Below are 15,399 nucleotides of genomic sequence, written 5' to 3'. Positions count from 1 at the left end.
CTACAGCAGGCATTCCCAACCACAGTCCTCAAGGCACACCAACAGTGCAGGTTTTAGTGATATCCAGGCTTCAGCACAGATGGATTAATCAGAATCACGCAGGTACTAATTAAGTCACCTGTGTTCAAGCCTGGATACCACTAAAACCTGTACTGTTGGTGTGCCTTGAGGACCGTGGTTGGGAATGCCTGACCTACAGTATATGGAGAATGGTTATTTCCATCACACAACCTCTGGTCAGATAACTGCCTTGGATCCTGAACCAAATCCAGATGAATCACGTTGGGTGAGATGCAACAAGCACCTTGCCGCCAGTCTCTGCATGCATACCAGCATTTAGTAACGTCAAATGGGGACATACAATCCATATACATGCATAGTCATTTGATAATTGAGCGGATTGCGAATTTGCATTACTGCAATCAACTCTAAATCAGGCCGTATGTGCCAACAAAAGGGCGGGTGATGAACTACTCGTCCCTGGCCCACCTTAAGGTGCCCATACACGGGTCCGATTTTACTAGATTCCGATGGATTGAACCGATATATCAGGTGAAATTGCGTATTTGAGCTGATCCTAGAGAGCTTATGTGCAGCACATAAGACTAATCGGAATTGGACCATCAGCAGCACATCACGGGTACTTTTTAGCGCCCGCAATGATTCATACTTCGCAACATGACCCTCTTGAGGAGGAACACATTGCTCTGCTCCTGCACTTCCCTCTTAATTTATAATTGCCATCCCCTATGTTGAAGCAGCTTTCTTAGCAATTTACCTGTTCAACACAGATGAGGGTAATCATATATTAAGAGGAAAGTCCAGGAGCAGAGCCTTCAATGCTCTGCTCCTGGACTTTCCTCTTAATATATGATTACCAGCATTGTGTCCCTCCTGGAGAGGGTCATGTTGGGAGGTATGCAATGGTGTAGCATCGCATTGGACGATTCGATGGTGGGCTTCAGATATCCATCCCCAGCCCACGTCAGCCGCCCTGCAGGTGGGTGGGTGGGTGGCACAGACCTCCGGCGCACAACCCATGTCCAGTCCACAGCCGCAGACGCTCTTCTTTCACTGGCTTCATTCACTTCAGCTCTATGGTTATGAACCAGGATCGCGGGCCAATCACAGACTCTGACACAGTTAGTGGGCGTGTTTTGGGCGGGGCTGCGTGACGTAGAGCCGTAGTGTTGTCAGTGCTGCTGCTGCTGCCGGACAGGGGTGCACTCTGTGACTAACGCACACCGGCGGCAGCAAGCCGCAGACACCCGGTCAACGAGCAGCGCACACTCTCTCGCTTTCGTCCGACATCTCCGGGGCGCTATAGAACCGTCGCCTGCTCCGGGGATGGAAGCTGAGAAGATGGACGAGAATGAATGGAGCTACCACGGGGAGGGGAACAAAAGCCTGGTGGTGTCTCATTCGCAGGTAAGGGGGGAGGCCGGGGCTGGGCTGCTGTCTGAGCCTTGTACAACGCTAGTGTTCCCTGTCACCGGGTTGACCCCGTACGGGCTGCGCTCCTGCTGCCGGGCGGAAGAGGGGAACGCTATAATGATTTGGGTGATGAAGCAACCGCAGAGCTGGCGCCGATGGAGGGGAAGAGGGATATGGGTGTGCCCTGTTTCCCTGTCATTGCACTCTGCCCCCGTGTCAGTGTGGTGCTTGGCATAATTATGTCATTGACCGCCGTTCCTGTGTATTGGGGGGCTGTGCTGCCACTGCCCTCTGTGTGTGCCCCGCTGTGTCTGCGCTGCCACTGCCCTCTGTGTGTGCCCAGCTAGGTATCCGCTGCCCTCTGTGTGTGCCCAGCTAGGTTTGCGCTGCCACTGCCCTCTGTGTGTGCCAAGGTGGGAGGGCTGTGCTGCCACTGCCCTCTGTGTGCCCAGCTATGTCTATGCTGCCACTGCACCCTGTGTGCCCAGCTGCAAGGGAAGGAGGGGTGGGGTGTGTACTGCCACTGCCCTCTGTGTGCCCAGCTGTGTCTATGCTTCCACTACCCTCTGTGTGCCCAGCTGCAAGGGCGGGGGTGCTGTGCTACCACTGCCCTCTCTGTACCCAGCTATGTTTGTGCTGCCACTGCCCTCTGTGCCCAGCTGCAATTGTAAAGGGGCTGTGCTGCCACTGTTCACCTATGGAGGAGGGCTGTACCACCACTGCCCCCTGTGTGCCCATCTATGGGGGTATGCAGTCAGTGGATAGAAAATGTCTAGGTCGGCCACTAATGGTCGACGGATAAAAGGAATGACATACCTTAGGTCTACACTGTCAAAAGATTGCCACATGGTTGACATATGCAAGGTCAACATGCTTTTTGTTTTTATACTGTCCCAAGTCTCATACTGTCTATGTGGGCATATAATAGTGTGCTGAGCGGAGCAAGGCACCCTACCTGAAGCATGGTGAGTGAAGCGGTACATATATATTGTGTCCATGTCAGAGTATGATTACATAGACACCAAAAACTCATGTCCACTCTGACTGTCGACCTTGCCTATGTCAACCTGTTTTTTTTTTTTTTTTGGTGTCAACCTGGTCACTGTTCAACGTGACATTTTCTATCATCTATACCCTAACCGCTATATAAGGGGGAGATGTTCCCTCTACTGAGGGTTCGTGCTGCCACTGTCCTACTGTTTGTTAACCCTTCTATTTGTGGTTGTGCTGCCACTCTGTAATTGTACTCTGACCACCTCAGATGGTCAGGGTCCTGTGGCGGTTCTCTCTGCGTCTTGCATATAAGGTTTGTAGTAGTTTATTTATAAGGCGCCACAAAGTGTCTGCAGCGCCGTACATAGCAAACAAATTACAAGGTAACGTACAGGGTGTGTTGATAACATAAAGCGTAAATAGGGGTATAGCTGGTATAACTAAAATCAGCATCAGTTCTGAAGTAGGTGTCGAAATTGTAGAGGAGACTGAAGATGAAGAACGGGACAGGAGCACTGGTGAGGTAAAGAGATAGGGTGAGTATGTGAGGAAGGAGGGCCCTACTCGTAAGAGTTAATAGACTAAAAGGAGGTGGGTGGACAAACGAAAAACAATAGGATAAGTAGGAATGGATGGATGGAGGTGTAGGCAGGATAGGAGGCGCAAAAGAGGTTAGGAGGAGGGATAGGCTAGTCAGAAGAAGTGGTTATTGAGGGAGTGCTTGAAGGAGGTAAGGGAACCAGAAAGCCTGATGGGTGGCGGGAGGTTGTTCCAGTGCAGGGGGGCAGCGCGAGAGAAGTCTTGGGAGTGGGAGTAGGTGATTAGTTGAGAGGTCAGGCGGTGGTTGGCGGTGGAGCGAAGAGGACGGGAGGGAGTGTGGATAGAGATCAGTGAAGAGAGGTAAGGAATGGTGGAGGAGGAGAGCCTTGTAGGTGGTGGTGAGGAGTTTAAAGAGAACTCGGAAAGGAATGGGGAGCCAGTGAAGAGATAGACAGAGGGGGGAGGCGGAGGTAGAGCGGCCGGAGAGGAAGATGAGCTCAGCAGCGGCATTAAGAATGGATTGAAGAGGAGCGAGAGGTAGCCCAGATAGAAGAATGTTGCAGTAGTCAAGGCGGGAGATGACAAGAGAGTGAATGAGCATTTTGGTCGCGTCAGTGGAAAGGAATGGTCTAATGCACGAGATGTTGCGGAGGTGAAAGCGGCAAGACTGAGAGAGCACGAATGTGGGGGGTGAAAGGTCGGTGGAGGTGATCTCGGTTTCACCAATCCTGATGGAGATAGTGGGAGAAGAGGGGATGTTTGGGGGATGGAAGATTAGAAGTTCAGTTTTATCCGTGCTTAGTTTCAGGTAGCCTTGGGTCATCCAGGCTGAGATGGCCGTGAGGCATTCGGAGACCTTGGACAGGAGTGATGGGGATAGGTCGGATGAGGAGAGATAGATTAGGGTATCAGCATTAAGGTGGTAATGGAAGCCATAGGAGCTGATGAGGGTTTAGAGGGAGAAGAGGAGGGCCAAGGACTGACCATTTGTGGCTTTTACACTGTCTACCGCAGGGGTAGCCAACTCTAGTCCTCGAGAGCTACCAACAGTTCATGCTTTCCAGGTCACCTAGCTGGTGCACTCTTTACTCACTGGCAAATTACAAAAGATTCACAGGTAGAGATAATTACTTAACTTGTGATTCTGTGAGGAGACCTGGAAAATGTTAACTGTTGGTAGCTCTCGAGGACTGGAGTACCCCTGGTCTACAGGGTGTGGATAATGGTACCGCAGCGATACTAATTGTACATACAATTAGTATCGCAAAGGGCAGCTCTTGCGGTAAGAGGGTCCCCAGCAGCTCCCTTCTTCTCCTACCCGGCTGTTACTGCGGGGTGGGCTCCGTCTCTTCCTCCCTGCACCAGGAAGGGGATGTACAGTGCAGGGAGGAGGAGATCACTGGTCTGGGCAGCGCAACACTGTGCTGCCCGGACACAGCTGTGGGGTGGTGGCAGGTCGAGATAAGCCCATAGGCTTTAATGGGGTATCGCCAGCTTTTGCTGACTATTAAACCCCGCAGCGAAAACCCGGCGTGCGGTTTTTCCTGGATACGAAATCGCAGTAAAAACCAGATAACAGGGTTTTTACAGCATTTTTCCTTTAGTGCATCCCACCCTTTGCCTTGTTAATAACTGAAGTTTGTATACAGTGTACTGTATAATCTCAAACATTGAATGACGGCACTCTGAATCACCACAGGAATGAATTTGCAATGACATCTATTTACAATGTTATTATGCTTTTGTCATGTTAAGCAAACCTGATGAAAGCACAAAAAAAATAATAGAAAGCGTGTGATACATATCGCAGCTGAAGGCTGTGAATTCAGAGAGCACCCAGTGTCAGAACAAGATCTGTGTCTCTGTTTATCTATAGGTGCGTACACACGTACAGATTTTTCTGTCTATCTGGTGGGAACAAAAACCTGGAAATGTATGGGAGCAAATGACAATCAAAAAATTGTTCCCAAACGCTTGAAAACAGACAGTGATCAGTCAGACAAATTGTTTAAATCATTCTGATATAACAAATTTATCAAAGCATATATATATTTTTTTCTGTTTTCCTACATTTGGGTGGAAATTTTTGATTGTCATATGCTCCCATACATTTCCAGGTTTTTGTTCCCACCAGATAGATCACACAGAAAAATCACTACGTGTGTACGCACCTTTTATTAGCCTCTGGGTTTACCTGCAGTCCTGCACCAAAGATTTATCTATAGTTCTGTTGGAGGGCGATTGGACTCCAATCCATCTCTTAAATGACTGCAAACGAACTATAGAGATTCCTGTTATTTGTTTGCGTACTCTTGTGGGGTTTTTTTTTTCATGCTCTTTATGCAGTCATCAATCCTGACAGCTGAAAGCTGTAAATCTATACATGCTGTTTATGCCGGTGGTATGCTTATGTGCAAAGTAATAGGTGACTTTAAATAGTTTTGAATGTCTATTTTTGTTAAATGATCTCATCTGTGTTGACTGCATTTCACAAATGGGCATCATAACTGTTTATCGAATAGAAAATCTGAATTTCCCTAAACCCTGTACTTCCGAGAAGTAGTACCAGGGAGTGTCAGGCTCGCAGGTTTTATGCAAAATGTATTATAAAAGCATTAATAAATACTACTGCTAGGGCCCTTCTGAACGATATCTTAAAAGTCTAGAGTACACTCAATATCGTTAATGAATATGCAGATCGACTTTGGCTATATAGCCAATGACCTGCAGGTTCAGGTGACATCACTGTAAGATATCATTTACCATGTACACTCAATATCATTTGATTAGCGGCACCCAATTGTGCCCTTTAGTCGTCTAGTGTGGGCGGGGCTTTACGTGTGTATCCAGCTGTACTCTCCCGGGAAAATCTGGAATTAATACAATTCTCAGCATGGTGTTGTAGCTCCCAGGTTGAAGCTATTCAATAGACAGCATTGCGGCAGGCACCTAAGTTTTAAAATGTAACTTACTGTGTCTAATGCCTGGGGTTTACTCAAGGTAAGTGGTAGTGGTAGTGGTTGTGGTTGTGGTTGTTGTTGTTGTTGTTGTTGTTGTTGTTGTTGTTGTTTTATAAATTGGTAAATGGCACTCTCCGGCTTCAGTGACAGCCAAGATGTTACCGTGGCGATAATTAGCTTATTTTTGTGCTTCTCGAAGGTGTGAGCAGAAATCGACTGGTTGTACATAGCTTCACTAGGAATTGACCCTAACCACACACACAGGCAAATAACAACTATGGAATACCATATGTATACTCGAGTATAAGCCTACTTTTTCAGAACATTTTTTTATGCTGAAAAAGCCCCCCTCGGCTTATACTCGAGTGAGGGTCCCACTTGAATCAATAAGTTTTCCCAGTTTTTTTGTTGTAAAATTAGGTGCCTCGGCTTATAATCGGGTCGACTTCTACTCGAATATATACGGTATGTGTATTATTTTATGGAGGCACCCATAAGCTGTAATGTGTTCAGCAGCAACTACACTATTTGACCAAAATCAATAGTGATTTATGAGATAACCTTTTATGCTCTATCTGTAGATTATGTTAAAGGACATACACACACATAGATGTGATCTGAGCGATTTTGCTAAGCTATTTAGGGTAGGTGATTTTCCTGTGTCCAGATCTCCCATGGAGAGCACATATACATGCAGGGAGATTTGCAGTCACTTGCCAAGTAATTTGACTAGATTTTGACTGCATGCACTGACTTACCTAGTGGGCGTTCGAGACGTGCAAGACCGCGCATCGCCATCTCTCCGGGGCATGCACACAGCAATCTGTGCTTAATTTCTAAGCAATCTAGTCGGATTGCTTAGAAAAGAGCACAAAATCGCTCCGTGTGTATGCCACTTCAAAACTACACAGTGATTTTACGGGCATTTTCTAAGTGATCTCCGTGTGTAGGGACATAGCGATAGCATGCTGGATATTATTCTACTTAATCGCCGGACACTTTGCTGTGTGCCAAGCGCGGTCTAGCATCGCTCAGAACTCTCAGCAACTCGCTGTGTATGTAGGCCTTATTACAGGCTTCAAATAATAACTCTCCCATAACCCTTAAATCACATTACTGTACATCACTAATTTCATCATAAGTTCCATGAACACTAGTGAAGTGTAGTCTAAAGTACATAGACAAACAATTTAGTACAGCACAGCAAAAACATTCTTGAACGGCTTATCTATACATGTAATAAACTGTAAGGGTTGTGTCTGTAGATGGATATCTATAATATAATATTTTTTTTTTTTTTTTTACTTCTAGAGATTGCAGAGACCATATAAAATTTGTAAGTTTTGTCTATTTGTTCATTCTGTTATCACATAAAAAAAACCCCTCTAATTCGGATTTCACTATTGTGTAGCGAATACCCCTTTCAGACATGAGCATGCATTGACCCGGGATATTGCAATGCATGAAAGGCACCAACCATGCAATTGTTGTTTGGCCACATGAAAACAGCTTCAAATGGCCAGGAAATGTCACCTGATGCCTTCTGCTGACATCATAATCAGACGGAGGGGGCACAGATGCCACACATGAGAGGTGCAGAGGAGTGTGCCAGTGCCACATGAGCGGAGCAGCATGCAGAGGAGTGTGGCAGTGCCATTGCAGAGCCTGCCATTATTATGTCTCGCTGGAAGGAGGATGAGGTCCTTAAGCTGCTACAAGTGAGGAGGAAATAAAAGGAAAAAGAACAGTGAACATCTTAAGGCCCCCATATATTAGTCCGACTTGTCCTAGGGACAGTTCTGACCTGATTTCCCCTGCAGCTCCCCGTGAGGGGGACACACGATTAGGCACTTGATGTGCCAAGTTTTGCATATGATAAATCACATGGATTTATCATATGCAGTCCCCGGGGAGCTGCAGGAGGAGGGAGCTGTGCGGGGGATGCTGGCTAATAGAGAGCCAGGCAGGGGTAGCAGGGGCAGAGAGGTCTCAGACAATCAATGGATTCCTAGTCATCTGTATGGCTGTGTTTTTTTTTTTTTTAAAGTTATCTGCTCCTCCCGGCCGCTGCCCAGCAGCCAGCGTCTTCTGCCCGGCGCCCGCTGGCACTGCAACAGCTTCCCCCTACCTGGCTCTCTATTAGCTGGCATCCCCCGCCCGCTGCCGTCCCCCGCACAGCTCCGGGACTGGACTGCACATATGTGCAGCCCGTCCGTCCTCCTGACCCCGATGCTCAAGGGACCGCACATCGGATCGGACGGGATGTCTACAAGTGCGATTTGGCCCTATTTCACTGCCCGATTCGTCCGAATCGGGTGAAATCGCACCCAAATCGCATAGTGTATCGGGGCCTTTAGAGCATCATTTGCTTTGTGAAACAGCAACTCCACCAAAAAAGTCCACCTCACCATGCTACACAAGTGCTGTTCAGACATGAGTCCAGCATTGCATTATGAGAACCACACCTAGACCATTTATAGCCTGCCCCCACCTTTGCATGACCTCATTATTGTGTGCCTGCAAACCGTCACCTGATGATGACATTGCCTTAAAAACTGGAAAAACAAGCTTATGGATGGGATGCTCTAAACGGGAAAATGCGGTAAAAACCCAGTTATCTGGAGATACCCTATAGAAGCCTATGGGCTGTGTAAGGAATCAACCACGTGCCCCAAGGGGCATCGCTTATCGCAGGAGATGTCCTTTGCTTTACTAATCGCATATGTTAGTGCATATGTGATTAGTATGCATGCAGTAGCAGGTGGGTCGGAAAGGGGTGGCAGATGTAAGAAGATCCCACCCTATGTCTAAAGACCAACCCGGGAATTTCCCAAGTCTGTAAAGTAGTGTAAAAGGGGGTCACTAACAAAAACCCAGGATTTAGCAAAAGACAAAATCCCAGGTCTGAACAGAAAAATTCCTGGGTCACATGAGTGAAAGGATTATTAGGAACCTAGAAATAAAGGAATTATCTTGAAGTGACATCAGGGATAGGAGCATTAACCACTTCATTGGTTACTTTCCGGGCATACCACAAAGATGGTGGTGTGTGCCAGTGGTGCCTGCAGCTGTGCACCACTGGCGCATCACCTGTCCAGGCACCCCCTAGTTGCCTCCCAACGCTCCCCCTCAACTCTCGGCTCCGGTGATCATACGCCGGAGCTCTCCTGCCCCTGCCACCATTAGTTGTAGTAAGCAGATGGCAGGTTCGGGGATGTTCGGCATGGCTTGGGGGGGACTTAGGATTTTGGGCGCCCAAGACCTCCTGAACATCATGAGCCTGCCACCTGTTGTGAATGGCAGCAGGTCCTGGGAGCTCCAACAATTTTCATTTTAGTTCCTGTGGTTTCGTGTAAGTATCTGCTTCACTATAACAATCAAAAAGTCGCAGGGGCAAACTCTCAGGCCCCCAGGCTTAGATCTCAAGACCAGCTGCTTCTCCCAGTGGGCAGAGTGAGTAGCTACAAGCATCTTTTTGTGTTAATCCTTGAAGAAAAAACAGGCAGTAGTGTTTACAAAGTAATTTTGTGATTAGTGTATACAACATAAAATCTAGATCACAATACTAGTTGGCACTACTGTCAGATAGAAACAAGAATTTGACGGCGGATAAGAACCATTTGGCCCATCTAGTCTGCCCCTTTTTTTTACCCTTCAGGTAATCTCAACCCTTATTAATCCTTATTTCTTTGTAAGGATATTCATATGTCTATCCCAGGCATGTTTAAATTGTTCTACTGTCTTAGCCTCTACCACCATGGCAGGCTATTCCACTTATCCACTACCCTTTCTGTGAAGTAATTTTCCCTGAACCTACCTCCCTCCAGTTTCAGTGCATGTCCTCGTGTTCTATTACTACTTTTCCTTTGAAGAAAATTTCCCTTCTGTACTATGTTAAAGCCCTTGATATATTTGAAGATTTATATCATGTCCCCCCTTTCCCTTCTCTGCTCCAAACTATACATGTTAAGATCTTTTAGTCTATCCAGGTAAGTTTTGTGATGTAGTCCATGCACCATTTTAGTTGCCCTTTGTACACTCTCCAAAGTATTTATATCCTTCTGAAGATATGGTCTCCAGAACTGGACACAGTATTCCAGATGAGGCTGTACCAATGACCTATAAAGTGGCATTATTACGTCCTTTTTTTTTTTTTTTTTTTTTTTGATTCCTCTCCCTATGCAACCATGCATCTGACTAGCCTTCCTCATTGCTTTGCTACATTGCTTTCCTGCCTTTAAGTCACTTGAAATAGTGACTCCTAGATCTCTTTCCTCCTCAGTAGTTTCCATTATAGTACCCTTGATACTATATTGAGCCTTTGGGTTTTTGAGTCCCAAGTGCATAATTTTGCATTTTTTAGCATTAAACTGTAGTTGCCATGCTCTTGACCAATTCTCAAGTTTACTTAGATCATCAGTCAGTTGATTTACCCCTCCTGGTGTGTCTACTCTGTTGTGTAATAAGACTCTTGTGCTAGCGAATCTGCTGAAAAATACTAGACTGGAAATATCCAGGTTAAGGCTCATAGAATGTAGGGTGTAGAGCATTATACAAAACAAATCGCCACGACCGCTATGCTAGAGTTTTAGCAAATAATCTTTTGGATTGACTCTTTAAAAGAAACACAGAATGAGACGACATATACGAACAACTTGACTCTTCCAGTCTGCACGCTTGCAAGATCTAGTGCCGATTTGTCAAAACCAGAATGGAAAATTGGCCGTATTTTTTTTTTTTTTTTGTTGCTGTGAGGTTAAGCAGACTTGAAACACCAGATTTACTGACTCAACTATATCACAAACAGGTAGTATATCGATGAAAGATCTACAGCAGGCCTGGCCAACCTGTGACTCTCCAGGTCAGTACGGCTGGTGTAATGGTTAACATTACTGCCTAACAGCGCTGAGGTCATGGGTTTGATTCCCACCATGGCCCTAAATGTGCGGAGTTTGTATATTCTCCCCGTACTTGCATGGGTTTCCTCCCACAATCCAAAAATATATTGGTAGGTAATTTGGCTCCTAACAAGGAATATAGATTGTAAGCTTCACTGGGGCCTGGGCTTATGTGAATATTCGGTACTTATGTATTATCTGGGCTCCCATGTTAAATACACCCCATTTTTTCATACCCCTACTATCCAAATACGCATGGAGTTGATTTTATATAGTGTGGCGAGCGCAGCGAGCCACCGTGCCCGAAGCGTGGCGAGCGCAGCGAGCCCCGCAAGGGGACGCGGTCTCATAAGAAAAACGGGAGCCCAGATATTACATAAGTACCGAATATTCAAATATTCTCTGTAAAGCGCTGCGGAATATGTGTGCGCTTTATAAGAAACTGTTAATAGATAAATAATAACCCACACATCCCAGCATGCCTTGATGCAGTCTTAGCATTTCCTAAATGGGAAAAACTTGCAAGGCATGCTGGAACTCATAGCTTCACAACAGCTGGAGAGCCACAGTTTGGCCAGGCCTGATCTACAGTGTCCAGGTAGACAGTCAGTAGGTCAACATGATTAGTCATTTTGGGATTTCCCAACGTTTGCTTGTTTTACTGTCCACTTGGACTATGGTTGGGAATAGCATCATTGACCAATAGGGTGGGTAGCTAAGCCAGCCCACGGGTTTATTTGTTTCTACTGATAGAGGTTACATATTACCAAGCATACAATATTTGACCACAAAAAACCTCAAAACTTGTGTCGACCATTAGTGTGTAGACCTTAACCTCTATCGAACTTTAGTACAGGCAGACCTACTGCATGTTGACTATAGCTCTTCTATACCACACACAAACAGGGATGTGTTTATTATTTTTTTTTTTTTAGAAGACTACCTTCAATATATTGACAACTTATTATTGACATGCATGTTGTTGAAGATGCGTTGGCAGGTGCGAGTGTTTAACATCGCAATGATAAGCAATGTGTTTTTATTTTTTTACTTTTCATTGTTTACAGTCCACATGGACTATAATTTGGAATAGTAACCTTGCCTGAAGCCTGGCGAGCGTACGTATTACATTCATTTGGTTTACATGGGGTTATACTTACAAAAATGTAGGGATGCTTTTTTTATATAATTTTGTGTCAACCATTAAGGATTTCCAAGTTGACCTTTTTGTGGTGTTACCTTTTTCATGTTGAGTTGAGCCTTTCAATCTTTTCGACCCAGTCCAGTTACATGTTGACTGTAGGGGAGATACCTATTAATTGTCGACTGATCCACACCTGAATGATGGTGGGCCATAATTTTGATGGTAGTTTCTAGACTAGGACCTTTTCCATCAGACATTTGGGAAACCTTTATTGTAACACTGTAGGAAGTGGAGCGAGCCATCAGGCCCGACGTGTGACAAGTAAAGCAAGCCCATGATTGTACAATGAACCTAAATGACTAGATTTTTTTTTATAGTATGGATCATTTACACTGCAGAACTACAGGTTGATTTTGCCATGTATATGATTGCCGCTTTAAAAAATAGGGAGAATTCCCAGAATCTCTCACTTTCTGATTCTCACACCCTGTAAAAGTACATTTGGCTCTTAATCTTGTTTAGGAACAACTATTTCTTAACAGAACATGAGAAGTTACCTGGTAAGACTGAACCCGTATCAATGGTTCTGGCTGAGATCTTCTTTCACCCGTTTCCACCTGTGGTTAACCCACAACTAATGCATGTTAACCCACAGGTTCTGTACTAAGGGCCTGGAGCTATGGGTTAATGTTCTTGAAACCGGCACCTTAAGGGAACAAAGTCCTACTTACTGAGGATCTCTATTTACATCTTTGGAGAGGGAGCAGAAGCCCACTGTGCCTGCAGGCTTACTAAGGGCTGCAATTGAATAGCTGCGGGCAAAGTCTGTGGTAAGCCTCATGGCTAATTGAATATGCATCATGGAAATCGTAACATTGCCCGAAGTGAGGCTGACACCGTACACTTATTGATGTTAAATGTGGTTCAACGATTAAAGTATATACTGTTTTTTTTTTTTTTTTTCAGTGAATAATTACGTGTCTAATTGATAGGTTTACTAAGCACTAGAATTGTGCAGATATACTTTTGAAGGCACTCTTGTGTTGAACCACTTTCCTGTACTGTGTACTTGGATGTCTGGTCACATACAGTAGGACTTATAACACCATAAAGTTCTTTGCATGCTCAAACAGTTCACTTGAATAAATGGCTCATATATTGACTGGTAAGTGGTGTTGGTAATGTGAGAAAAGCTTATGCTCTGTCTGTTAGTGTTTTGGAACGTGGGCTTTCTAAACGTTCTCTGTAATATCCATGTTGGCAGTCTGTGCCTGCGGTGAAGTTGTTTTGCCTAGGTGGGGTTATAATAGCCACATTATAATATCAGTTAGGCATTCTGGACTCGCAGGCAGGACTCGCAACTGTGCACTGGTAACCTGTTGTATTTGCACGTAACAAGCAAGTCCCTTCATATGAATGTGGGAGTGAGCCGTTCATGCGGGTTCCACTCCCAAAATTAAATTAATGCTACATAGGTGGTATGGAATTGGCTTGATGTCACTATAATTGCCTTTAAAGTAAGTTTATGGTTGTGAAGATCATATTGTTCACGGGAGGGCATGGCCTTTTACAGTAAACATCCATACACACTGTACGATTTGCGGCACCGCTGCTATCGCTAACAATATTGGTGATACTATATATAGTCAAGAGAAAATGACTGCACGGAAAGTGTAATGGTTAGCATTACTGCCTCACAGCGCTGAGGTCATGGGTTCAATTCCCACCATGGCCCTAACTTTGGAGTTTGCATATTTATCCATTTTTATGTATTAACCGTTTCTTGTATAGCGCAGCATATTCCATACTTGTGGGTTTCCTCCGGTACTATGGTTTCCTCCCATGATCCAAAAATATACTGGTAGGCTAATTGAATGAATGAATGGGTGTGCATGTGCCAGGGCAGTAGTCGGGGAACAGGGGTAAATTACCCCAAACTAAATTCATGGGGGTGATGGACGGTTGCGCTGCCGAGACACAGCCAGGCATGTATATGAATCTATATGCATGCCTGTGTCTCGGCAGCGCGACAGTCTATTACTTCCAGGAATTTCATTTCATTGCATATAGAATCTATATATAGATTCTATATGCATGCCCGGCAGTGTGTGTTAAAGTTCTGTAGTGTACAAGGACCTGACGCAGTGAGTCAGGCCCTTGAGTATAGCAGGCTTCCCTGCGTGATGCCCCGGGCCCCACGTCCAAGTCCGCCCACTTCTTCAGTAGAGTCGACTAGTTGCTGCACCATCTCGGCAGCGTACCTTGAAAAAGCTGCACCCAGCAGCGGAACGCGTTGTAATAAGCATCCAGCCAAACCCCCACCACCACCACCATTTGCTGCTTCTCCAGATATCACCCAACCACCCTGGAGTAATTACCAGCAGGGAACAATAGTGGAGAACCAGACCGTGACTGACTACCTGCCATACATCTGATTATGGTACCAACCATCTGAAGGCAAGCCACCTTTCTAAGGTACCCATCTTTGGCCATCCAGTGGATCCCCCAAGGCTTCAGATATTCCAACAGGGAGGAACGCCACCCCCACAATTTGCATTGGAGGAAGCAATACAAGGGAAACCACACACAATTGTCTGGAGGAAAATTCCATCTTCCATTCTCCCTTCTCCCCACCCAATCGTGGACTAAGGTGATATTGTTACAATAACTGGATGCAGCCTTTCAATCCACCTGATATCCTGTTTTTTACAACTTTTTTTCATTGTAATTGTATCAAATTTTAGCGTGCTATATGTACTTATTAAATTGTGATTATTTTTAAATACCTTGTTCTGCCATCAATTTAGCGCAATCTACACCCATACAGTTTTGTTTCCATACAGGGACTGACAATCCCTTTTTCAGATTGCTGCTGGCCTTGCAACTCACACAGGCACCCCAACAGCTACTCCGGTACCTGTTTGTTCTTAGTTACTCGGCAGCGTTCAGTCTGTACCACCGCTGTGGCGCCGAGTTTCTTTGCCTGGTTATAGGCTCCTGCCATGGTATACCCATCACTAGTCTAGGGAAAAACATTGCACAGACTGTCACTATATCATCTTGAAATACTGACACTAATAGTTGCCTGGACGTCACATTATCAATGGCTATACCACACACAGCCTGGCAGCCATTGATGATGATGATTACCATGTATGGATGTGTGGTACAAATTTTGTGCCATACATGGTAATCCTAATCATCAATGGCTGCCAGGCGGTGTACCGTACTAGCAGGATATATCATCAGTTTCTGCGGGTACAGTGTGTATTACAATTAATTTCAGGGGTTATGGCTGTGCAGTCCTGAAGGGGCTAAGGATCCCCCTTTCTGTGCTCTCTGCACATGTGCTAAAGGGTTACACCTTAATTGATGATATATGATGTTTCCTTTCAAATCAAATGGGTAACGTCGGCACATCTAAATATAT

General features: G+C 45.4%; 1 protein-coding gene across 1 annotated transcript in view; it reads left to right on the top strand.

Moving 5' to 3' along the window:
- The first annotated feature begins 1,172 nt into the window (after nt 1-1,172).
- IPPK (inositol-pentakisphosphate 2-kinase) overlaps nt 1,173-15,399 on the top strand; it is a 62,666-nt gene continuing 48,439 nt past the window's right edge. The window contains exon 1 of the mRNA XM_083156134.1: nt 1,173-1,428. Coding sequence (XP_083012260.1) covers nt 1,348-1,428 — 81 coding nt within the window. The 5' untranslated portion in view covers nt 1,173-1,347. The remainder of the gene's footprint in view (nt 1,429-15,399) is intronic.

The sequence above is a fragment of the Crinia signifera genome, chromosome 8, assembly GCF_055691185.1.
Source record: "Crinia signifera chromosome 8, ASM5569118v1, whole genome shotgun sequence".
Classification (NCBI taxonomy): domain Eukaryota; kingdom Metazoa; phylum Chordata; class Amphibia; order Anura; family Myobatrachidae; genus Crinia; species Crinia signifera.
Note: the sequence above shows the minus strand (reverse complement) of the source record. Positions and strands in the feature narration are given on the sequence as shown.